Below are 26599 nucleotides of genomic sequence, written 5' to 3' on the forward strand. Positions count from 1 at the left end.
TCTACATTGAGATAAAATCTATTTTACAATGCCGACCTGGCCAAGAAGGCAGCAACGTTACACGTTCTTATACATAACACAGACATATAAAATACAGAGAACATAACTAAGTAAACAAAAGACGAAAAGCAGTCACTACATTGTGCACATTAGGACAGTAAGAAAGGTACACTACTTATTACTGCAAGAGCAGCTTTTGGTAAGGACCTCAGACAACTTCAATTTAAAACAGGTAGGGACAAGCGCCGTCAGTTTGAGGCGGGATTGAAGGTCATTCCAAGACCAAGGACCATAATAAAAAAGACTCCTTTTTCCAGCCTCAGTCCGCACAGCAGGGACCTGGAACAGTATCCAGGCACTGGTTGTGAGAGTCACAAACTGGAGCAAATCTGGCACATATATACAGTGGAAGCTTATCTAAAATGGCTTTATACAATAATAAAAACCAATGCTGCATCCATGCATACTAAGTGAGGACCATCCAGTTAGGCTATACAGTTTGCAATGATGAGTCGGGTATATATCGCAGTGCAATGTCTACATATTTGCAAGCTTTTAAAACTTCATTTAATAATTATATTACTGCAGGTAAACTCCATGCAAACTACAGAGATATTATTACACCCACAGTGGTTACAAATATTTTTTTATATCCATAGACTGTCAAAATCCTTAAGGAACAGCTGTTGAAACCCATCACTTACAGTCACTCAGTTGTAATAATGTAAGAGTAAGCGTGTATATGTGTTTAAACTGAGCCTTCAGTGAGAGCCTTTATCTAGCGCTATTTGTTACGTGAGAAAGCCCTGATGTAATTGTATACTTTTTTTAATTATTGACACTTGCTGGTAATAGAAGAAGATATGGAACAAGGACCGGCTTATTATTCAATGAGGAAGAAAATCTTACGATTATATATTCACTGCAACAAATCCAGTTTATATTAGTAATACCACATTTAAGATAAGTATTCCCTTTTGCTTCAAACTGAAATGGCAATTTTAGAAAGTAATTTGACCCATTGTTGCCGTCTCATTGACCTGATAACAACATACTAACTCAAACCACTGACTTTTGCCTGAGATATATATTAAACAGGATGATTTTAATGGGGTTACTTCAGTCCAAGTAATGCGGTTGCAAATTTACAGCATGTGCCATTACAAAATCATTATAGACTGTGACAAATGTGTCTTAATTCGGAAGCACAGGAACTGTTAAGTGAAACAGAGCAGAAATCTCATTAGAGGGATGAACAGAACAAACTCACAAGAGTGTAACAAATGATGAATTGACCTTTATGGACTATGGACATCCCAGTGTCTCTCAGCTGCCCGTAGATTCAACTTTTATGGCACAGTGGGGTTAATGAAATCATTGTTTCCTACATGTCATCGTCATTAATGTTTTATTGTAGATGAGTGCACATTTCACTTGGCTTACAGGGGATTGCTTTTAACACGGAGGCAGAGTGGATCTTTCACATTTGCGTGTCACGCCAATGACAGCACCAGTGTTAGCTTCAACCAGATTGTTTATGTAATGATGACACCAGAAAAAACCCGGATGCGGTCTCACTTTTAATGACTGCTGTAAATTACATATCACGCTTCAGTGCATTGATGGGGCAAAAACACGTAATAGAGGATGTTCCTTACGCAAATAACCTGCACACTCCTCCCTTGTTGGGCCTCGGTAACACTTTAAAAGCAGATGTCTCCCAGTGGCATCAGCAGTGGATGTTGAGGTGTCTTACCTAGAAGAAATCTCTCAACAAGACACACACATCCAGTGAGGATGGCGCAAATCGTGTGCATTTTGGCACTTCTGTGTTTTGTATCATGTGGTGCAGAAAATACGGAGATTCAGCAGCGACTTAAAGACCTCCAACTTCAGAAAGACTCACTACTATGGCTCAACAAATTAGAAGACAAACAGGTAAGATGGCTTTATTTTCTTTAATATTTCTATACAGTATGTTGTTAATGCTTATCACATCACTATATGCCATCCTTCCCTTATGTGGTGGAAACCAGGCCCCAAGTACCAGATACTGACTGCAGGCATCAGAATATCCTGCCTACAGCGTCAATTTATTACGTTTTTCTGCACTTGTGCGCACAACTTTTCATTCACCTTGATCTGTTAAAATTGTATTTGTATCCCCAGTGAGTCATTGATGTGTATACTGTCGGAGCTACCAGCCAGATAACTGTCATTTGATTATCCTCAAAGCTGCAACTCCATGAAAATGCAGATTAGAGATCAAATACTAACACAAGTTTTATTTCCCTGTCCGGCTATGAGCAGCAAATTATAAAGTTTCATATTTAACAACATTTAAAGAGCCTGTGACACGAACCCAACAACTGTTGTGAAATGAAATAGTGGGCTACTAGTAATCTCGAACCGTCAGTTTAAAAAAGAAAAAGCGATACCGTTCCGATAAATATCAATAATTTCGAACATCGCGGGAAAATTCCTTCGACTCATTTTGAGGTTTTGGGGGAAGCCGGAAGTGACGTCCATGCGGGTGACTTCACTGTGCGGCGAGAGAGCCAAACACGGACAAAGTGTGTTGTCATGCGTAGAAAGGGTGAATTACTGAGTTTAGGCACGTTAATAACGTTTTAATGAAGTTGACTACAGTATATTCATATTTGTCAGTGCTTTCATGTCAATTCGGCGAACATAAACATAAATGATCGTGGTGAAGATGATGATTAAATTAGGATTAAAAATCGGTAGTGAGAGCTGCTGAATTTCCTCCCGTCGGATGTGATATAAAAACAAATCGATTATTTTTGTAAACTCAAGTGGATGAAACTACATTTATTAGTGCTTTCATGTCAATTCGGCGAACATATGATACATTAAATGATCGTGAGGATGATGATGTAAAAATCTTTTGTTTGAGCCGGTCTGCATTTCCTGATGAGAAAACAAACCTTAGCTTTTTGTAGTTGCAGACTCAGTGGTGTAGTGGGCGTTGGACGCGGGGGTACGCCGTACCCCCACTTATTTGAAGCATGATTTCTTTTTTAAATAGTCTAATACATCTAAAATCATTGCCAGTGTTATCAGTTGCAAGTGTGTGTTTGTTGTAATAATGACGAAAACATAATAGGCAGATTTCACAGTAATTATAATAAAAACGTAGCTCAAGCATTTATGCAACTTGATTTGAAGTGTGTGTGTGTGTGAGGGGCAGAACTGTGTGTGTAGGGTGACCAGGTTTCCCGCACTGTGCGGGACTGCACACACAGCATTTTTATTATTTGTCCCTCGTCCCACACATTGAGACTATGTCCCGCATTTGAGTGATAGTCGCGCAGAAAGGCCGGATCGGTTCGCTGACAGCCGGCACCGCCCTTTATTATTATATTGTCTAAACGGCATCATGTAAGTTGCGCTGACAGGCGACACAGAGGTCCCCAAGCCCCCAGTTGACAGTTCACGAGCGCGTCGATAGTGTCTCCCGTCCACCCGCCACCCCGTCCACCCAGTTAAACATCCCCACTACACCACTGGTTGTAGTAGTACACCAACATGGATGGGGAAATTAATGGATAAAATGCACGGATTATTATTATTATTATTATTATTATTATTATTATTATTATTATTATTATTATTATTATTATTATTATTCCCACTCCGATCGGGACACTAGGTCCACCGTTTCCCCCGCAGCGAGGCTCCCCCCGTTGACAGTTTACGTGGGCTGGGCTGGGTGCAGTGGCGGACTGGCCATCGGGACGAATCCCGATGGGCCGGTACCGAAGTGGGCCGGTCGGATAAGTCACTAGCACATCCCCCACTCCCCCCGTTGACAATTTACTAGTTGTACCGAAGTGGGCCGGTCGAGTCCCGGGCTGATTTTTAGTCCCAGTCCACCACTGGCTACATGACCGTATGATCGCCCAAATTGACGCACCTAATTCCTAAACTTCTAACAGATACAAAATAAACCGATCCTTCAGCCTCATATGAGCTCTCAGACACGTTCAAAATTAAACTGTCATCGCTGTCTGAGCTTGCTGCTGTGTGCGCCATCGTGCGTTTACATGCAGATGCTGGGATCCTGAACGGTGCAGCTGGAGCGCTGTGCCCGCATTGACGTCACCCATAATTTGGCGGGACTTGAAGAATCCCCGAGAAGATCCAGGAAATGGTCAACATTGAAGGGCAGATTAATGGTTATCAAAGTACAAATATCCAAAATCAGTTCAGTAACGGTTTTCAAGGGGACAATATTTACTCAAATTGATGGGTTTGGATGATGGGGGAAAATCGTGTCACAGGCTCTTTAAGAGCTTGTAAATGTTTGAAATCCTCTTATACTTACACTGTTTCATTATGTTTCTTTGAAGGAATCTCCAAAGGAACTGAATTTAATAGACTGGCTTTATAAACTTTTCAAAGTTGAAAATGGAAATATCCTCAAAGGCCCCAGCCGCCCCACAGACATCGAGAGACAGAAGAAGAATCGGCGTGGACTGGGCAAGACAACTCGCAGATTCGGATGCAGAAGTTTTTACTGGAAATCCTGGACTTCCTGCTAACTCTGTTTCACTGAAGTGCCAGAAACAATGTTAACTGGATATTTCACTCTAGTCTCTTTTTAAGGCTAGGATATTGTTTTGTCTTGACCTAATTAATGTATTGCTTATTAAGTGTCCCATACGATCATTAAACTGCATTGCATTTTACGATTGAAAAAGTGGTTTGTGCTGTTCTTGCCCACATAAATGTTCTATGTTGATAAGAGTATATCATTACTTTATAGTTTTCAGAGAGCATCATTCCTTTTTGTATTACTGTTTGGCTCAAATCAAACTGCCTGTGAAAATAAAATAAGTTGTAAACTATTAAACGAAGCCACTACAGACTATAGTTGTAAGAAACAATAAAAAATAAATGTGCCATCATACTTTACTCAAAAGTCTTATCATTCATTTTTTGGAGCGTTCTCACTAATCTGTGTAGTGCTAAATCTCAAAATGTTGGCTTTTTCTGGAGGGCAACATTTGTATTTGTTTAAAAGTACTTCAGTAATTTAAACAATACTCTGCATTATTTACAAGTCACCTGACAGTCTGGAGGAAGTGTAAACAATGAAGCCACTGAATAATGAATGAGAGGTAAATGAGCTTTTATTGTGGAAAAAAAGCTGAAAACCCATACTGAAGTTAAAAGGGCTCTGGTGAGCTGAAAAACTCTGTGCACCTGTAGACATGTGAGTTGTTGTTGACGTGGTGAATCTGATATATTTCGAATCAATAATGAACACTTTCATGTATTTTTTGTTTCAATCAATGTTTATTTATATAGCCCAATATCACAAATGTTACATTTGTCTCAGTGGACTTCACAGTTTGTACAGAATATCAGTATGACAATACGACAACCTCTGTCCTTAGACCCTCACATCCTACAAGGAAAAACCTCCGGAGAAAACCCACAGTTTAAAGGGAAAAATGGGAGAAACCTCAGGGAGAGCAACAGAAGAGGGATCCCTCTCCCAGGACGGACAGACGTGCAATAGATGCCGTGTGTAAAAAGATAATACATTTACAACATAGATAGACCAAATGTTTGGAAGAGGATGAATCCACAAGGATGTCAACAATCCTATGGGAGCCATCAGAGCAGTAGTATGATGAGAGCAGGCAGGACCACAGTGACAGGTTCATCACATATCAAAGTACTTACTGTATATTGGCCCTCTTTTGTTACCCGGTTCCCCTCTTCCACATTATTTTCACTCCAGCAGAGGAGGCTGATCTTCTCTTTGTAAAATCCAAATATACTTTAAATGTCATAAATGTCTGCGGTGTGTTTGATGTTTCCCAATGATCTTTATGCTAGACCAGCAAGGCAATAAAGCAAGTGCTTTACAGACATCCATTAATCTTCTTTCTATTAGATATTCCTTCAATGGTTAAAGTAATGATTTAAGGAAATCCTTTAAGCGTACTAGCTTTGGTGTGGAATCTGCAATGAGAAAAATATGTTGTGCATGCATTTGAGCGAGTTTGCATTTCTTATATTTCATTTGCATATTTCCGTATACATGCCTGTGTGTGCATTAAAGATGTCTTGTAACCTCACATATTGACGCACTGATACGCATGGATTTAGATAGCTCAGCATATCTTAAAGGTCTTGTACTCTAATGAATTGATATACACATTGTATATATTATGCACGTAAAGCTGGGAGGTGAATTTAGTGAGAATTACATAAATCTCAAAAAAGTCAAGAAGACAGATGTGGTGCGGAAAAGCTAGTTTGAGAAGAAATGTATCAAATTGGATAGAGAGGTGAAGAGGGAATAGGGATTAGTAAAGTAAGAGAGTAGGGGAAGGGAATGAGAGAGAGGTGCAAAGAGGATGAGTAAGGGGATGAGAGAGACAATTATTTAAGTAGCAGTGTTGGAGCGTAACTGCAGTCAAAACTTGGCTCAGTATCCTTTCTGTCCCTGGGCTATTGGGATTCAGCAGAACAGCTTCCCTCTGTAACAGGAACCACTGCCAGCACATTAACATGCTTATACTGCAGAGCTTCTTCAATAAAGTGATCGAGTGTGTAAGAGTTACAAATACAAAGTGTGTGAGAGGGTTTGTGGGCGGGCGGCAGGGTGAGTGGGTTTACACTGTGTGTGGGTGCCTGTGTGCATGAACTTTTATATGTCTTATGTCTCTTATGAGTGACCGCTTGCAGTATTTCTCGCAATATTCATTTGCAAGCAGTAGAGGCCAAAAGCAGCAAATCACAGAGAAAGAGAAGTGGAGAGAAGGTAAAGTGATCTGCTTTTATCGTGTCAGGACAGCAGACCCCCCCCCCCCCCCCCCCCACAAGCTGCATCAGCAGAAGCTTAAAAGGTTTGAATGCGGTCCCTTCAACCATCAGAACTAATTTCATTCAAACATTCATGACCACTACCAAGCAGCTCTTCTTTTCCTCCCTCCCATCGTATGGAAGTAAACACATTAAACCAGTTTTCTGATAGTTTTGCCAACTCTGAGCTGTGGATTTAGATGTTGAAGACGCAGATAAGAAACACCGAGCCAGCAAGATCAAAGGAGCATCACTGAGCCTTAATTGAACAGAGACCAATTATTTTTAATGAGTAGAACTGAATGCCCCACTTCTGAGCAGGAGTTCCCTCATTCTCTCCTTGGGAGGACTAGAAAAGAGAAAGAAGTGCAGTCCCCGTGGAACAGGCCCATATCAAAACAACAGGACAAAAAGTAGACAGAGAGGGAAGAAAGATGCCTGGGATACAAGATCAAACTAGCTCTTCTCTGTGTGCTCATGACTCTGCAAAAGACAAACGTGCACATGTCTCTAACATACTGTCCCTGAATAGATGTCTTTGTTGTAGACGCTCCTGAGACCTGAAATATTCATCAGCTTTACATTCAGTATGGCTTAATGGTATTGTACACCAAAGGATAGCTATAGTGTGATGTTGAGGAGATGTAGGCCCTATTGTTGCTCTAAGAAGTGTGGCTTATTGCATGATGTAGATGTATGAATATAGCTTTTTTTTCAAATAATAATTAGATGAATCAAATAGATTTGCGGACTGAGATTCTGTAATCAAAGTAATACATTTGATGAAATTAAAACAAAGAGAATCACCAATATTTAGGCTCACCCGGACAGCAGAGCTCAGTGACCCAAAAGCAGCGCTATATAGATAGAACATATAGAACTCAGTCTATATGGCGCTGCCCAAAAGTAACACACCCACAGGTCAGGTGCATGCTGGGTGGTCTGGGCTCAAATCGGTACGATTATCATGGTGGACCCACTGGCGTGTCTTCTTCGTTAGCTTAGCGAATTTCTGCGCTCTTTGAGGTGTTGTGAGGCCGAGTGCATTTAGTTTAAAACTGTTAAAACTTGTGAGCGGATTAAAATCCAAAGAAGTTGGACCTGGAGAAGGTTCACGCTGCTGAAGACTCACTGAATGACTTTCAGACAGGTGAGCAGCTATACCTTTAAGCAGTATGATATGCTTGTTTACTGTAGCTACCTACAAACTGTGCGGGCTCTGTGTTATTGGGGCTGTTGAATTTATATTGTCTTTACATCGCTGTGTTGACTGCCTTGGGAATGCTTTATTCTGTTTTTGCTTTGTTGTTGTTGTGTAGCTTTATTGTGAGAATTTTGCTCTCTACCGCGGTGAAGTTAGTTTTAGGTTGGTTATTGGACAGATGTTATGTCAGTCTATGTCCAGCATTTTCCTGTTTCACAGACTGTGGGCGGTCAGAGCGAGGACAGTTAGCTCAAACCTTGTTTTACCACAGGGCTTCACTAAGGGACAAACATTAATTGCAAGTTTGAATGACACCATCCATAGCCTACCAATGTTATTTCAATACCTCGATCCAATGCTTACTCATTAGTGAAAAGTATGCTTAACATATTATAAATGTGTCAATGCTGCACACATATTTATCTAAAAAAATAGAGTAAAGAGATGTATATATAAAACTGAAAGAAGATATATTCAATATATTCCATATCAATTGCTCCAAATCAATGCAGCATATTATTACACCTCTTCGGTTTTTGGATTGGGTTTTAGTTATTTTCCTATTTTATATGACTAGAGTATCTTTATAAACGAAATAGCAGTTTTTTAATTGAAAACTTATAATTTTTAATAAATGGTAAATGGAATGCCTTTATAGAGCACTTTTCCAGTCGTTACAATTCACCCATTTGGGCTGCCATACAAGGAGTCACTGGCTCAGGGAAACATTCACACACATTTGGCCATGCCCAAAATTAGGATTTTCAATCTGAACCTCACAGACAGTTTTTGAAAGTTGCTAGGGCCATCATGAATCATGACCCTCAATTCAATAAAGAATTGACGTTCCTGATTCAATAAAAAAAAAAGTTATTATTGTGATTCATTATTTTATTATGATGATCTCATTCAGTTCCTGCATGTTCTTATTATGGCAATAATTTAAATTATACATGGTTATTATTAATTACATCTGAGATTTTAATGTAGCCAGTGAGTCCAAGGTTGTGTCTTCCACACATGGAGGACAGGATGGGAGGTGGGGGAGGACAGGTGAGTAGCAGAGGCCACAGTCAGAGAGGACAGCAGAGCTCTCCCTCTGTGTGTGCGTCTGAACAGATGACCCTGTTTTAGACTGCCAACTCCCGGCTGGTCTCTGAACAGCTGACCTTGACTTGTTTCTGCCCTTAGTCAAAGTTAATAACAGAGGTGGATGCTGTGAACAAGACGACATATCGATTGTTGTAAAAAACTATTTTTGCTCCGCATTTTTAAGCCTACTGCGATTGGAAGAGCAATGTATTGCCATGAAATGTGCTTTTGTGTTTCCTTAACAAAGAACTGCAATAACTTTGTTCATATCTTAACATTTGGTCCAGCACACAATTAAATGTTTTAAACACTCTGTATTATGACGCTTTTAGAACTTAATCTCAACTCTACTTTATGTTAATGCTCATTGCATTACGTATGCTAAAATCAGCAGGTTGACATTGTGAGCAGTTTGCACTAAAGCATTAGTGCTACGCCCAAAGCACCGCTGTGCCTATAAGCCTTCTTACAGCCGTCATTATGGCTCTAGACTTGTTTTGAGTTTAGGGATTGGTGTTAGATAGTGTGTGTTAATGTAATGACAGAGAGATAAAGAGTGTGAAATGCACTAGACCGGAACTTTCATCCCGCTTCTTTTTTTAAAAATGTTGCCATCAACTTTCATCCCTTTTTTTTGTTCTCTTTGAATTTTTTTCACCCCTTTCCTTTTCAATTTCATTGTGAGTACCTATACATTTGCACTCTTGTCAACTGTTAACTGAACACACAAAAATAAAACATACTTCCCCCCCCTCCCATCCTCCCAACTCTGCTGTTCTCTGTGCTGCAGCCATCACGCAGCAATGAAGACAAAACCACGTCCTGGAAGTCAGGGGAGCCTTCATCCTCCTCCTCTTCCTCATTCTCCTTGCAGACGGTACGGAAGGTCTGTTTCCTTGACGACGGGAGAATTAAGGGCGAAGGAGCGCCATCCCAAAATGACACAGGATTTAGGTGCTGTTGAGAAGATAAATCGCCCCTGGTGTATTGATAGAGGAAGCGGATTGGATTTTCTGAATTTGAAACGCTTAGAAATCTCAAGTTGATGGATTTAGTTTGTCTGCTCATGTCGCTGCTTCTCTTGTTGTTGCAAAGAGTCACATTCATAAAAAACAAGATTCAAAAAACATCTGCCAGTCACGATCAACAACACATTGAATCAATCACTGCGTCTAGGTGAACGTTTTTGATAACATAGTCTTTATTCTTAAACAATCACTAACTTCATTCTGATTTTATTATCAATGCATATTTTTTATTTCATCTCACAATTCATAATGCATATATGAGCGTGTTCCAATGCAGTGAAATCATCTGCAAACATAAAAATAATAAATGATACTTAATATCACGTACAACCTAAGCCTTTGGTCACCCTTTCATACATCAATAACCCCCCCCCCACAAAAAAAGTGCATTCCTTTACCACTCACACATCAAATATTTATACCGCCTTGCTTTAGTCATCCCTTTCTCAAATCCTCTCATCCTGCTGCCAACAGTTGACATCGAGTACATCCAATTTCATGCATTGCTTTGAGTCCACATGTATTTTCATTTGCACCAAAATAAACCTCTATAAAAAGATATTTCTATATGCTGGTCTTGCCTGTTGACTTCCAGTGTCACATCTGATATACTGTAAGTATCAATGTTATGCTGTAGGTGAGTTGAACTAGTCTACCGTTAGCTATCGCAGGTAACTCGTACCAGCTTAGAACCCAGACCCAAGGTAGAATACCAGATCTATGATAATATACCACTGCGGTTTCTCTGTGCAACTGAATGTGTGCTATTTACTGTACATACCACCAACTTAGCATATGTTTTCCAACCAGATATAGGAGAGACATACAAACTCTCACTAAAATACTGATCAAAATGTTGCATATAAAAGTTCTGTACCTATTCTCCCCGAATTTGAATCAAGTTCTCACCTCAAAATCAAACTAAAATTAACTCCTAAAGTCATGCGATGCTCATGCTTTGTCTCGGCTCCTGTATCCCTCTTTCTAAACTAGCTAGCTTAGCTGTACACCACCTCTCTAATAATAAAAACACCATCGACCTCGTCCCGACCCTTCCTAAACACCCCACCGGTGGCCAGGCTTTGTGCAATGGCTGCTGGACAAGAAGCGGCCAGCCTTTATGTCTGGCCCCATCTGCGGAACAATTTGTAGGACTTCCTGAGTTAGACAAACTAATTGGGGATTAGAAATGAGCTATGCATCGTACACGGTGTACCAGTCAATTCACCTTGTTTATACAGCCCTGTCAGCATGTTGATTTATGAAAGAGAAGCTTCCTTCACAATGCAGCAAATGGCTCATTTCATGGGTCACAAAACCAGGGGGGTGGAGAATCTATTGGTTACCATGTCAGGAAAAACTAAGGTACTCTCACGGGAATGGTAAGATATCCCCCCCCCCCCTAACCTGGCTAAATCCAGACGAACTGGCTCCTCAATGGGACATTCTGCTACATTGTGATGGGAAGTCTTAATGGTTATGAACTATATTGAAAACATCACCAAGTCAGGTCAGTGGATTATTAAACAGTCAGGCACCCTGTCCTCCAGTGTTGAGAAAATCTCTAATGCTCTCAGAGTAAAGGTAACAGAAATAGTCTTGAAAACTAATCAACACGTATCCTCACTGCCGGGCCTGCCAAAACAACTTTCATTCCTTCTCTTGCTTAGAAAAAAACAGGAGAACACTTTAGTCCATATATTCAAAGGCATTATTACTGTTACATGGTTATATTTTGAGATTTGTCGTTGTATTAGCCTAGCAAACATCAGAGACATTGGTCTGTGTTTCTTGAGGTGTAAATGTGAAATGACCGTTTTTTGGCCATGGCTCATAGTGCTGATGCTGGTCAATATCTTCTCCTTTGCTATTGGAGAGAATACTGTTATTTTTATTTTTTTGACAATGTTGGACATCTCTTTACTTTAGAACCGAATAATCATTGCAAATGTTAAAGAGTATATTGAAGCGATATCAAAACAGCTTTCCTTTGACTCAGACTTTTACCTACCTGTACAACTTTCTTTGACAAACACACTTACCACAGGGATGTGTCGTCTGCTTATTATTACTATTAGTAAGAGACATACTAGACTGCTCTCTATTATATTGCTTTAATCAATCTTGTCTCGTCATTGCAGAACAGGGGAGGGGAGTCCATGTTTGAATATTGAAACATCCCTATCTGTCCTATTAGTCCCGCTTACAGTTCACACCTGAGTAAATTACATCCCACCCTAAGCGCTCTGTTTCCATTGGAGTCCAACACAGAGAACTATCAAATGCATTCATTCTTACCCCCACACCAAAGCAGGTAGTGTGACAGTGCATTCAAGATCAAACTATGAGAGAGAAAACATCTGAGTAATTGAAAATAAATTACTTTCTCTAGTCTCAAAAACAAAAGAAAGCCAGAATTACTATGATAGTAACTGGGATGACAAGATACAACAGATTAGTAATGATGAAGATGTTACAGCTATTACTGAGAACAATAAGACGGTTAAGCATATGAGGGTGCAATAGCATTTAGAAAAAGAAACCATTGTATGAAAATTGTACATGTATTAAAGCTTGTTTTTCACAGCATAAATTGGAAATGATAGATATTTGTGTGAAGAGAGAGACCGCCATTTATTTATTTATCACAGCTTTTTCTCTTTTTTTTGCATAAAATGTTGGTCAAGTCCTGATTGAAAATGTTTGATTTTTCATATATATATATATCCTCTGGTTTCATATTAATTCTTCTAAAAGGTTTTCACAGGCAAGAGTTCAGTTTGTTTTTGTTTTCTTGGGTGTACAGTAGTAGCTCCTCCTCGTCGCAACGCCCCCTTTTTGTTTCAGAGGGGAAGGTGGTGCGGATTTGGGGGGAGGCCACTCCCCCCTGCTGGAAGCCCCTCCCCCCGCTGCTATGTGGAGTCCTGATTGACAGCTTTCCCTCCGTTCATGGTGGGGGTCCCTGAGTTCTTCCTGGAGCGCTGCTTTTCCTCAATCTCATGCATTGATGGCTCCCTGTACATACAAACTGTAGTGGAAGATGTAAAGAGAGGAAGGAAGGAAGGAAGGAAGGAAGGAAGGAAGGAAGGAAGGAAGGAAGGAAGGAAGGAAGGAAGGAGAGGAGAGGAGAGGAGAGGAGAGGAGAGGAGAGGAGAGGAGAGGAGAGGAGAGGAGAGGAGACGACAGGACAAAGAGAGCATGAGCTCAGAAAGGGGACAATGGAGAGCAGATTGAAGAGATGAATGGGTAGACAGAGACAAGGTCAGGTGTGAGGATGGAGGGACAATTATACCAGGCAGGGAATTAGAACATGTAAGCACTTTTTTTGGGGGACATTGCTATCAAGTTTTCATGATATCTATTAGATGCTAGAAACATGTTAGAGGTGATATTTAAAAATAAACTTGTACCTACAAAAGCTTAAAAAAAAATGCTCAAAACAAAGGAGGTTTTTTCTTAGTGAGTGTTACCATTATAACAATAGACTCTTCAAAACAGTTTAGCAGTTGAGGAAATTCTCATATGTCAATGCAAAGCGGCATCGAGCAGTGGTGGTTTGGATATTTTCATCCAACTACAAACCTTTCCTTTAATAAACGTCATTATATTGTTGCATATTATAATTGTGTATATCATATGTCCAGTATTATTTCTATTCCTATTGAATATATTATTTGAAGGGACTACATCCAAGGTTTTTTTAATCCTAATAACTGTTGATGTTTACACGTAACATTATTACCAACCCTAAACCATAAATAGTTTATCCTTTTCTATCTTCAAAGCAATTGCAAAGTAGTGTTACTAAAATATTATTTGTCAATAAAAGTCTCCTGTTTTAAAGTATAATAATATCTGAAATACAAAAACGTGTTAAATGTAGGAATTAAACAGCTTTTCAGTATCTCTCTTGTTTGTTTTCCGGGTTGGTACGATGAAAACAAGGGCATTAAGATGAACATTCACTGCACGCAGTACAAAATGTTATTTTGGGCTGGATTAAAGAATTTAAGGATATAACTAGTTTTCATACTAGAAATGTAAGGAAGGAAATCAGATTATTTCTGGGGGGAATCTTTCCTAAAGTAATTCCCAGCAACAAAGCACAAAACAAGCAATACAAAAGATCACTTCAAATCTGTTCCAGGAAACAAGGTTTCTCTTACCTTCGATGGGCCGGGGCACAAAGTGTGACGAGGGTTTAGTCTTCTTGACGCGGTTGCCCTTCATGACTTGCCCGTCCTTGGTGAGGCCGAGGAACCAGGCCCGGCCCGACTCCTGCTGCCGGAACACAGTGGACGAGTAGATCACATAGTAGTTTTCAAAAACGGACTCTTTGAACTTGCACTCCGGCGTGAACATCTCCTGCAAAAAATACAAAAACAAACGAGGGACTGAAGGATATAGATACAGTTTGTGCATATGGGCTTGTGAAGATAAAACAAAATCCATTAAGTTAATATATTAAATGAATGAATGTGTATTTTTTGTAAACACCACACAAAAAAAGAAGGCTGTTTCTGTGCACAGACACACATCCTTGAAATCTAAGTAATGATAGTTTAATTAGAATAATGGTGAAGATTGTTATCTCTCTGCTTCATTATCAAAGCAGCAAGTCAAGGAGAAAGTCAAGGGGACACAGGAGGTGGAGAGGACTGACAGGAAAAAGAAGGAACAAGCCAGATTTTGGATACGCTGTCGATACGGAGCGCCGTGCCAGAATATTGCCAAAACAGTTTGGGACGTGTAAACAATGCTCTTCACTGTCTAACCCCTAACAAATATAAGATGCTTTAACATGAGTTTAATGAAGATAGTGGTGGAACTGATCTTTTCAAAATAGGCAAGGAATAGTGTGGCTTAGACTTTTCCAAAAATAAATCTGTAATTAATGAAGCATCTTATTAACGTATGCTGACAAGGTGGATGCCAAACCTCCTAACCTTATCCTCTCATCTCTACCCTCCTGCTCAGCTCAATGTTTCCTGACTGATAGAGGCCAAATGAATACCTTACACCAGTCAAACTGAAGGGTGGTGAAGTCATGTGTGTCCAAGACAGATGTGTGTGATGTGGAACAGCTGGCTTGTGCCGTTTCAGTTTAGGCAGGCTTTGTACTGTGTGTGTGTGTGTGTGTGTGTGTGTGTGTGTGTGTGTGTGTGTGTGTGTGTGTGTGTGTGTGTGTGTGTGTGTGTGTGTGTGTGTGTGTGTGTGTGTGTGTGTGTGTGTGTGTGTGTGTGTGTGTGTGTGTGTGTGTGTGTGTGTGTGTGTGTGTGTGTGTGTGTGTGTGTGTGTGTGTGTGTGTGTGTGTGTGTGTGTGTGTGTGTGTGTGTGTTGCTGTATTTCATTTATTAATATCTCATGCAGGGTTCTGCACCCCTTTAAGGTTTTCTAGTTGAGTGACAGCCCAATTCTGCTTCCCGCTGGAGGTACATTTTTATGTGTTTGGGTGTGTATGTGTGTGAGAAAGGAGAAAGAAGAATGAAACAGCGTTTAAAAAAAGTTAAAGATAAGGAATGAAGGAGAGACTGAAAAGTGTGTGATGGGTCGAGTCACCCATATTACAAAAAAACACTCAGTTACCTGTTTCACATAGCCATGCCTAGTTCTCGATGGTATTTTTGAACATACTGTATATACATTTTGAGTTTCCTGCTTAAACCCTCCTCTAAAATCGAACATTACCAACTATAACCCATGCTGTTTAAAAACGATGTTTCTTTACTTGCATAGTACAGCTAAACTAGTTACGGTGTGTGTCACCACTCATTTATAAGACACAGCAGTTCATAGCAGGCTGTGTAAAGGACTCTGGGAAGGTGAGGTCTCATGGGGGGCTGTGTGGAAGCATTTCACAGGTCAGCAGGAGGGGGGAGGGACAAGATCTGTGAAGAGCAGGCGGCTGAATTTATCTAGTCCCTCTGACACGCTGTCAAACAGCAGACGTCTCTCTGTCGGGATACAGGGGGCAGGTCTTGTCTGTCTGGCTGTGTGTGTGTTTATGTGTGAATATGAGTGGGTAGGGGGGAGACATTGATGCATTACCCACCAGCAGGCTTTGTCCCCTTCTTCATCTGCCAAAATCAGGCCGAGCAGGCACACAAATGCACCCCCCCCCAACCACCCCCAACACCAACACATTAGTGCGCTCCACTATCCTACCCTTCACAATCAGCCACTTTGCTTTGCTGACACATGGTGGAATCTCCTCCAAATTCATCCGCAAGGACAACACTTTGTTACTGTCTATGAAAAGGCTAGGAGCGTTTTAGAAAGCACCCTGGCTGTGGCTTGGGAATGATTGGGTTGAAATGAAAGTGACTTTGAAGTCTTTGACAGAGCACCTTGTTTGTGAATGATTGAGTGAAAATATGAGGCGAAGAGACGGGGTTGGAGTCTCGCGTGATTAATGGGATCTCCTTAATGGCCATGCGTGAACCATAGAATCAAGGAGGGAAGGGGAAGCCGGGAAGTACACACTGGCATATGGCCACGTCCGTCACACATACTCAATGCGACAAACATGTTGTCCCACATTAAAATGCATACCAACAGGTTTGCGCTTTGCTTCCTCTGCCAGGAATAAATAATCAACTAAAGTTGTTACCCCGAACGAGCAAGGAAAATAAAAAAATACGTGCCACATTTCAGCATTAACAGGCTGTTCTTGGTGGTAGTATATACAAGGACGCTTATTTATATCCTGTGGTGCTCCGAAGGAGAAGGGTGAAGGAGTTTTTAGTGAAAATAGGTATGTGAGACTGCTCACTCCCTGCCATAAGTAAGCTAATGATAAATAAACCCAAAGGGCGAGTAAGAAATGAACAAACTGGGGACAGAATATTTAATAGTTTTAACATGTAATATGAATCTTACCAAAGACTGCAAGCTGATTTTTAAAAAAATTAAATAAAATAAATAATAATTTTGATCCTCTCTAAACCAAGCAGAAACATTAAGGTGGTGTCAGTGGTGGAAAGTAACTCGGTGCATTTCAACCACTGTACTTTATTACACTTTTAAGGTACTTGAACTTCACTGAAGTATTGAAATGTTTTTCCACTTCATACTTCTTGTACTGGTCAGAGGGAATTGTTTTACTCAACCGCTTTTTAGGAGCTGTAGTTAATTAACAGATTCAGATTAATAATACATCAATATTATCAAATGATGTATTAATATGGATAAAGATAAGACTGTATTGATCCCTTGGTGAAAGCTCTCTGGCTTTATGTAACAAAGAAAAGCTCTTTACCCGCAGCAACATCAAAGAAATGCATATGAACGCATCAATAATTCACTGAGGTAATATACATTATTCTAAATTGGACCACTCTGCATAACGAGTAGCTCTACTTTAGGTGCTTGATGCTAATACTTTACGAATATTTCGAATGCAGGATCTTTACTTAAAGCAGACTATCCTACACTGCTACTTAAACCATAGCATATTACTTCGTCCACCACTCGGTGATGTAACACACAGATGTCCTGAATTGCACATAAATGCCAATTTGTAGTTCATGTGTGTCATGAAATATGAAAATTAAAAAACAAACGGGTGAAACAAGATTCAGGGAAGAGTGGCGGACACTTTGAGGGACATTCACATCTGTTGCTAGCTATACCTGCACATCCAATCAAGTGATGTAATGGTAACAGGAAGTTATATTAACAAACGAGTGTGTCTATCGAAGTGGGGGTATGTGCGAACAAAACTGGCCAACAGGAAAGATGTTTGCCATTCAAAACCAGGATTTGAAGTTAACAATGAAGTTTGAATGTGTAAAAATTGGCTTAACAAAGATGGGAAAAGCACTGAACACATTTCCAAGATCTCTGATACATTAACACTTTAATATTGGTGAGAAACTGTGTGGATCTGTTTCTCTATATTTCCGGATGTATAAAGCCTTTTTTTAGACAATTTCAAAGACAAAACCCCAACAACAAAATCCCTGATGATGCAGAACATCGAAAAGACATGACTAAGGTGACAATTGTGTTTTTAGTCCTGGGACCTTGTGGAAGGTGGGTGTGCAGGTGTAGGGAAATAAAAATGGAACAGAAAGTAAGAGAGCATGATGTAAACTGGGCAGCCAACATAACTGGGTTGAGCACTTCCTGAATCCCAATCAGATCCTGGCCCATCTGAGGAGGGAGGCAGCTCTCTGGCTCTGCTTTGAGGTGCCTGCTGCTGCCGACAGGCGTCCTTTGACTTTGGATAAAGATGCTGGGGATATGGGGGGTGCTCCACTGAAATATGGGCCTGAGCCGCTGCTGAGATTTGGCCTCAGTGAAAATCACAGGCCTGCCATGGATCTCCCGGAGAGCTCATTATTATTCTGAGAGAGACTCAGGTAGGGGATTGTCTAGACGTTACTTAAACTGAAAAACTCTTTCTTCTTTCTGTTTCTATCCGTCTCCTCCCCTCCCTGTTTATCTCTCTCTCTGTCTCACCCTATCAAAAAAAAATTAAAACAGTCCCTTTAACTTCCTCAGGAGAGGACATTCATGGTTAACGGCCAAAATCCAACAATAAAGATTTCCAATGCTCTGATTCTCAGATTTTCTCATCTTCATTACTTCCTTTCTTTATCTCCCGAGAGCAACTTAATTGATTCTATGTCATTAGCACAAGCAACATACATGCATCTTTATAATTTGCATGTACACTAGACTAGTGCTAAACGGAAACATTTAGAAAGTAATCACCTTCAAAATGTAGATTAGAGTTTAGTTGAGGACATTTTTCAATCAAAAACACCTATTGGCTGTTGTCAGTGTCTCAAATACAATCTCCAAAGTATTTTTGTTCAACACAGAAAAAGGAGAAGAGCTGGTTTGCGGGAAAGACAAACTTTTCTCAAAATAACATTATCATGTGTCCACAGTGCTGTCTGACCTTCCACGCCATCTCTTTCTCGGTCTCAAGGTCTTTACTTCGACACATTATCCCTTTTGTGTAAAATATTTAAAAGCAGTAAAATTGGTAGGCGATTGAAATAAAGAGTAGTGTGTGTGTGTGTGTGTGTGTGTGTGTGTGTGTGTGTGTGTGTGTGTGTGTGTGTGTGTGTGTGTGTGTGTGTGTGTGTGTGTGTGTGTGTGTGTGTGTGTGTGTGTGTGTGTGTGTGTGTGTGTGTGTGTGTGTGTGTGTGTGTGTGTGTGTGTGTGTGTGTGTGTGTGTGTGTGTGTGGCTATAGGCCATTATGTCAGTCTGAGAGATAAGTTAGATAATGAGAGAGAGAGAGAGGGAGAGAGAGAGAGAGAGACAGACAGACAGTGGTTACTGCTGTGCAGCAAACTGGGTCATATTGGGAAGAGTTATAAATAATAGAAGGGAGCTCTTCATTGTAGATGCTCAGCCCCCACGCACTTCATCGCTAAACACTCCACACAAGTATTTTCATCCTGCTCACCCTCGGCTACATCAGTTTCCGTTCAGCCTCCAAAGTGAGCTCTGCAGAAACAGCAAGGAAGCCAACGAGCGACCAGCATGTGTACGTGCGCCTTAATGATCAACAGTGACTGTAAACTAACTCACTAGATACCTGACACCTAGATGAAAGACGGAGAACACAATGATTCCGAATCATCTCTTCAAAAGACAGAGCATGTCGCATTGCCTTACTAACAAGACAGCAGGGGGGGGGAGTAGAACAAGAGAAGGGGGAAAGCCCTCAGTAATTATCTCCCTATGGGGGGGGGGGGGGGGGGGGGGGTGATCTCAGATATTAAGAAGAGAAAACAAGACAACAAAAAACACTGTGAGAAACAGTATCTTTGAGAAGTTTAACTGTAGACCGAGAAGAAAGGGATGACTAAAGGCCAGTAATACTAAAAGTAAATGTGTAAGTAAGTATGAGGAGATGAAAGCGAGGACTCATCTTATAGCTGTGATTGCACCCCAAGAGATCTCATAAACGTGTGAATAAAAAACATTATTGTTCCTCCCCCTATAGTCCTCTTTCAATACACTATCACAAACACAATCTGTTTGGTAAATTAAACTAAGCTGTTTGAGCTATGCATGTTAATTTAGCTTCTTTATGAGCACTCTGAGGCTCTTTGAGGCTTGTAAGCCCTCCTGTGATCCAGCCCACCACCCGCATACTGCTTACAAATGCCTGCTAATTTCCCATGCTTCACATCTTAGAAGAAAAAGGACCTCCTCCACATGGCCTGAGAGTGCATTAACTGCAAGGATTCATTAAAAATGGCCTTTCAAACAGGCTATGCACCCCCTGCTATCCTCTATCTATGATCAAAAAGGGCCAACATATGTACAGCTGCCCATGAAAAATATGTAACACACAGTCATGTTTGTAGTCTGTCGCAAATGATAACTTCATCAAATGTGTGGGTGTATGTGAGAGGGCGGGGTCATACTGTATCCCCAACTTGGGAGTCAATTAGCTAAATAAAAGATTGTGGTTTGATTACACTTTAATTGAAGTAGATATGTGGGTGGAGGGTTATTACAAGCCTCATAGTAGGCCTGTGAATTGTGCACTTGAGCATTAAGTTATGAATGAATCCGTCTACCTCGGTGATGGTGAGTCATAACAGTATTCGCATGTATTCTACATCCTTCTCTGAACTTGTGAGTGTTCATACATCTGTCGAGTTTTGAACAAGTCGGACTGTGTGAAAGTGCTGAGAAATGATGGCTCTGAATATACTAGAACTTTGAGCATGTACACAACATTGTATCAAATACCAGATACAAATGAGCTTTCAACTAACTGTTGTGAAATTACTTTGAGTTGTTCTCGGGTCCTGTAAAAATGTACGATAAAATAGAAATGTCCCTCAGCAGAGGTTTGCTGTTACCGCAGCCCACCCATCCTTTTTTTTTTCAACTGTAACACTATCTGCAACTGGATTAGGAACCACAAGACTGACGGTTATATAACCATGCCAACTAGGGATATCTTCCTGTCTGATTGTCCTCCCCCCCCCCCACCCCCCTATTTCTTACTTGCTCTCTCTCACACATCGCAGCTCATTTCCACTAACATGCTCCAGAAGCAGGTCTTCATCCTCAATGCAACGACTACGACTTAATGTTTTCTCAAACTGACATCTGTGACTGGGTCCACCCCCGCCTGTGCATCTGCTACCCACACTAACCTAAAGCTTCGCATATCTTTACACTGCAAATACAATATCCTTCTGACCAATATTTACTCCCCCACTAAGTCTCGAAATAACTTTTTTTTATATTTCATTCTTTCACGACAGCAAAAATCCCTAATATCATGTTGAAAAAGTTAAACAAAGCAAACAAAAGCAGCTATATAAGCTTCCGTTATTAGCCAGAAAAAGAAGAAGAGACCATTTTAAAAAGACTGAGCACTGAACTTGATGTTAAATTAAATGTAAAACATGCGCGGTGCTGCTTCCACTACAAAGGGGGGGAATCAGTGCTGCACAGCAACACAAAGGCACATCTGAAGAGCTCTCAAATGGAGGGGAGATGAAAGGCTTTAGAAGAGTCTTTGCTGCAGTGGGATATTAAGGGAGACAACAAACAGAACAAAACACAACACATGTCAATTAAAAAATACTGTTAATGCACAACGTGTGCTACTGCTGCTACGTGTTGTATCTTACCGAGCTGTAAAGCATGCCCTCGCCATTCATGCCAATGTATAAGCCACTCTTCAGTCCCTGGATGGCCACCACTCTCAGCCCCACAGGAATAAGATTAAACAGAGCTGCAGAACAGACAGGGGGGGGGGGGAGAAAGGGACAGAGGAACAAAGACATAGAGGCAAAAGAGACACATCAATTGAGTTCTGGTGGAGAAAAAGAGCATCTAACAAGCATTAAGGTTTTGTACAAATTACCCCCTCACCCAAATGTCCTCAACCAATCAGACAACATATCAGATATTTTGCGAAAGGGATGAAATTACACGTATGACACAGATTTGCAAAACAAAAGTACTTTCACCTGCGCTTATATTTAAGTGACTTTGTATGGAACAACAATTTTTGCAAATGTAAAGCTCCTGGAAATTTGGATTAAAATCTGAAATATTTCTCTATAACATTAAATCTTCATGGGTAATTTTTTTTTATGCATAATTTATTTTAAAAGAAACGTTTGTGTGTGGTACGATCAGTTATAACCAAATGCTGATTGGTGCGCCTAATTTGGTGACATCACCTCTTAACAACTGAGCCCCGTCCACTTGAAAAGCAGTTCCATTGGACACCCTGTAACAGTAATAAACTGGTCCATTATGTTCAGGGCACGCATATGTGATTATGCAGATGCAACCACGTTGTATTTAGAAAAGTTTGGTCTCAAATGGTATAGCCAATTTTGTCAGATCTTTTTTTATTGGCAGTATTGCGATCTCTGTAGGTAAGTTATCGAATATGAGGACTGTGACTTTCATGGGCTTTGGTGTGATGAAGGTGTGAGGACACTCTATACTCACTGTATTGTTGGGATGATTGTTCTGCAAGTGGTGATGGGGACTATCAGATAAAGCTGGCAGGGACGAGAGGAGACGTGCCAACATGGGTCTGTCCTCCGAGCAGATTCAATTTCACTCAATAAATATTGACGTGCTGCTTTTGCCTGCCAATGGTTTAACCCTTTGGCCGCTGGTATGCGGGATACACATTAGCCAGTCTTGCAGTTATGGATACCCTTGTGGGACTGTTTGGTTTGCTCTGGCAGAATTTGAGTCCAGGGATTCTCAATCCCTTTTTCATAACTTTTCTGTCATAACTATCTCCTTCCCCTCCGTCTGCTCTTTTGCTCCTATTTCCATTTGCCTTTCAAGGCTGCTGCCTTTGTCGGTCCAAAGACTGTCAGTGTCTCTCAGTGGCACCGTCCACAGTTCAGTCACGTAGCACTAAAACCCAGGAGTGTATCACCCCGACGCACCTCCACCAATAAAAACATATTCTACCTTTTTTCTGAGCAATCATTCTTGCAATAGGCCCTTCAAAAGATTCACCATAATAGCTTAGCTTGAAAAGTTAGGCAGGTTAGTCCACTATTGTGCTGATTACCTGCCATCTCTGCCAATGTATTACACATCTGACAGGAGCTGTCAATCAGCTTCCTTCTAAAAGTCCAGCTTTTCTATTTGCAGCTCCAGTGGTTGATGGATGCCGTAATTACTACTGTTAAAGTACCTGTCTGAAGGTAATTCCTCTTCCTTTTCAACCACAATCCTATGCCTCTGAGCAAAAGAGCAGGTAGGACTGTGAAGGTACAGAGTTAGCAGACTACCGGGGATCTTCTATCGTCAAAGGGACAGACAAAACAGGTTCAAACAACCCAATAAAGCGAAGTCCTTGGAACGCTTGAGTCTTTCAGTGGGGCAGTAATCGGCTACAAGCGAATCCCGCAGGTAGGCTAAAGGATCTGCATTTGATGTGAGAAATACTGGCGCAGCAGGAAATAAACCCTGCAGGAAAGGTTTAGAGAAACACCGAGCCAAACTCCATATGCCAAGGGCACCTCTCCAAATCCAGGAAGAAATGCAAACCCAAAGATGGGAGAGCAGGTTCATGCAGTACAGGCATGTTAGTCTATGCCAGGGGGCCAAATGCGGCCCGCGGACCATTTTGAATCGGCCCTTGGCAAATTCAAAAAGTATAATGGAATATGGCCCACAAATGAAACTTTGGCTTGTTTTATATTGTACTTCTTAAATATAAATGTAAAAAGATATTACACAGTATTCATGTGTTATTAAGATCCCTTTTCAAATACATTCAGTCAATTAAAGTTGGAACCATTTTCTAACATATCTTAGTTGATAAGAAAAAAGCCCAATGACTTACTTTCAAACTTGAAATACACCCTTCCTATTTCTCCGTATTATAATCAATCTGAGGCTTCTGTTTTAAGGGATGAGCTGCCAACACTCACAAGCATCATTTACCTACATTTGATTGATTTTTCTAACTTATAACTGAACTTATGAGGCGATACACCTCTAGTTAGTGGCCCAGCTCTTATATGTTTCTGTACATGGCCCTCGGTGAAAAAAGTGTGGACACCCCTGGTCTATGCTGTTATATGCAGTATTTTAATACTGTCTTACATTTCATTTTGGTGAAACTCCTTCTTCATGCCAGACTTGATAAAGTACTTGCTCTGTCCCACCCATCAACCAGGAGCATCAGAGACAGATGGAGTGTGAATGCCTGATACTGCAAGTGTCTCATAACCAGCTATATCTTATTCTACGGGTAATTACTGCAGGCAATCAACTGATGACAATCAAATGAATAACTGCTCAAATTTGAATATAGGTCTTAATTAATTGAATAGTGTTTCACAGCCCTGGCAGTTAGTTAAGCGCCAGTCATGCTTACCACTACAGTTCGAAATGCTGTAAACTACTTTTCAAAATGTACTGAATTATTTGGGGACAAACAAGTGTTTAATTGAAGTAGAATTCCATTTATTTTCAATACATCGCCCCAGCTAAAACTGCCTGCTGCTCAGTTATGTTCCTGTCTCAGCACTTGTCATCCAGCTCAGAAATATAGCAAATAATAAAAAATGGAATTGAAAAGCACTCCGGCATCAGGTTGCACCTAGTATGCAGGCACTGCCATGCTCCTCAATCCCATCAGTTCCACTGAACCTCCCCCTAAAACTAAATTACTGTATTCCATCTGCCTCTGCTGAAGATGCTGCAGGTCAGAGGTTGCTGTTGCTCGAGGGTGGGGGTAATCTATTATTCTGATAATCCAGCCGGGGGAATCGATAGTGCAGTGCACAACCTGAATACCAAATGTTCTTCATCCACTTCTATCTCTCATCACTTCACTCTTTCTGTCTCTACCACTGTAGTCCAAACACATTCCTCTCGCTGCACCCCTTGCTCTCTTTCTGTGTCTTCCTCTGGACCGTCTCTGATCTTCTCATAGAGAGAATTATTCATTGGGTACAAACGGGGAAGGTGGTATTTTTAGTTTCCTCTGGCTGAATTATTCACTGCATTTCTCCATCCCTGGGCCAGTGGGATTGCTTAACAAGAGGATTACCTAGAGCTGGGGGAACCCTCACATACAACAGGAGCCTCATAAGCCTAAACCTTTACAACACATTGCAGGTGCCAAAAAGCGTTACAAGAGCAAATGTGGAAGCGCATTGTATGAATGATTTCCCCTTTCCTTTTTTTCATGCAGCAATCCTTTTTGTCCCGGAGACCCTGTCCTTATGCTATAAGTACTGAAGATCTATCTTCTCATAAAATATAAAAAGACGAGTGACAGGGAGAGTCCGTTCTTTTCACCGCATGACTGCTACAGTCCAGCAGCTTTGGCTCGGGTTCCCTTTAAGATTGGCAGCCTGTTTTAGAGAAGAAAGGTCATGATTGGTTTCCTGTCTGGCTCTGCTCCAGACTGGGAGTGTCATCATTATCGCTTTGACGACCATTCTCTGCTGACACATATCTCTTCCTTGATCAGTTACTTCCCATAGGAAATGGTTACAACAGCATATATGTTTTAATATAGAAGACACTCTGCTGTTTTTTGCTTTTTCAGCTCCTGTGAGAGAAGTGGGGGTGTGAAAGCTTTAGGGGGCTATCCCCTGGAGACAATTTATCCACTGGTAGTCCACTATGGAAATTCGATCGAAGTAGAAATGTTGTAATGAAGTGGCTCGGCTAGCAGTGTAGCTGTGGGGCTCGGTTGTTTCAGGCGATATATATTTTTAAGTATGGAATTTCTCCCGTGATAATCACACACACTCCAGAGCCAAATCAATCAAAACGATGTGACACTTACAATCATGCAGTGTACACAGCAGAAGTGGTTTTCTTAGAGGGCTCCAGGCAGGGATATTGGGTTTCATTTGAATTCAGGATAGAGATTTGAATAAATATTTACTGTGAAAGGTATACTGGAGAATTGGATAAGAATTCTTAATCCATCTGAGTAGGTTTTTACACATGTATGTCTATAGTTATATCTCATGCATTAAATTACATAACCAGATTTGGGAAAAAAGGCTGTGGCATTTGGTGAATACTTCCCTTTTTAAATTTGGATTGATAATCCAATTCAACCAGACCATCTTAAATTCACATTTAACAGTGTTAGGCTGACATCAGTTATGTAAGAATAAAAAAACATAGCACAGATATGTTGTATAACGCAGTGACTATTTGCCATTAAGTGATTTAGGCTGGAAATTGTAGCTTCCATAACGCTCCACTCACTGTTGTCGCTGTTCTCGTCCTTGCTGCCGTCGATGGTTCCATCCGGCTTCATCTGCAGGTAGAAGCCCTGCTGGCTGAACAGTCGTGTCACGATGCCTTTCAGCTGCGGCTCTGAAACACGCACACACACACACGACACGTACACAAAAACCGCCGACCAAGCCACAGCCCCATCCCCAACAAGTATGTGTCAGAACAGCATTCTCATAACTGTGACAG

At 40.9% G+C, this 26599-nt stretch overlaps 1 protein-coding gene and 1 long non-coding RNA gene across 7 annotated transcripts in view; one reads left to right on the plus strand and one right to left on the minus strand.

Annotated features, from left to right (window-relative positions):
• The first annotated feature begins 7796 nt into the window (after nt 1-7796).
• Nucleotides 7797-10535, plus strand: LOC307019524. Its single transcript, XR_013802681.1, has 2 exons — nt 7797-7993; nt 9930-10535. It is a non-coding gene; the product is annotated as an uncharacterized lncRNA (long non-coding RNA).
• Nucleotides 10321-26599, minus strand: part of fgf12a (fibroblast growth factor 12a) — a 34954-nt gene continuing 18675 nt past the window's right edge. For all 6 annotated transcript variants that reach the window (XM_079650514.1, XM_079650513.1, XM_079650515.1 and 3 more), the window contains 4 exons: nt 26381-26491; nt 21787-21890; nt 14334-14532; nt 10321-13195 (listed from right to left, as the gene is read on the minus strand). In XM_079650514.1, coding sequence (XP_079506640.1) covers nt 13080-13195; nt 14334-14532; nt 21787-21890; nt 26381-26491 — 530 coding nt within the window. In that variant the 3' untranslated portion in view covers nt 10321-13079. The remainder of the gene's footprint in view (nt 13196-14333; nt 14533-21786; nt 21891-26380; nt 26492-26599) is intronic.

This window comes from Notothenia rossii (genome assembly GCF_949606895.1).
Source record: "Notothenia rossii genome assembly, chromosome: 9".
Taxonomy (NCBI): domain Eukaryota; kingdom Metazoa; phylum Chordata; class Actinopteri; order Perciformes; family Nototheniidae; genus Notothenia; species Notothenia rossii.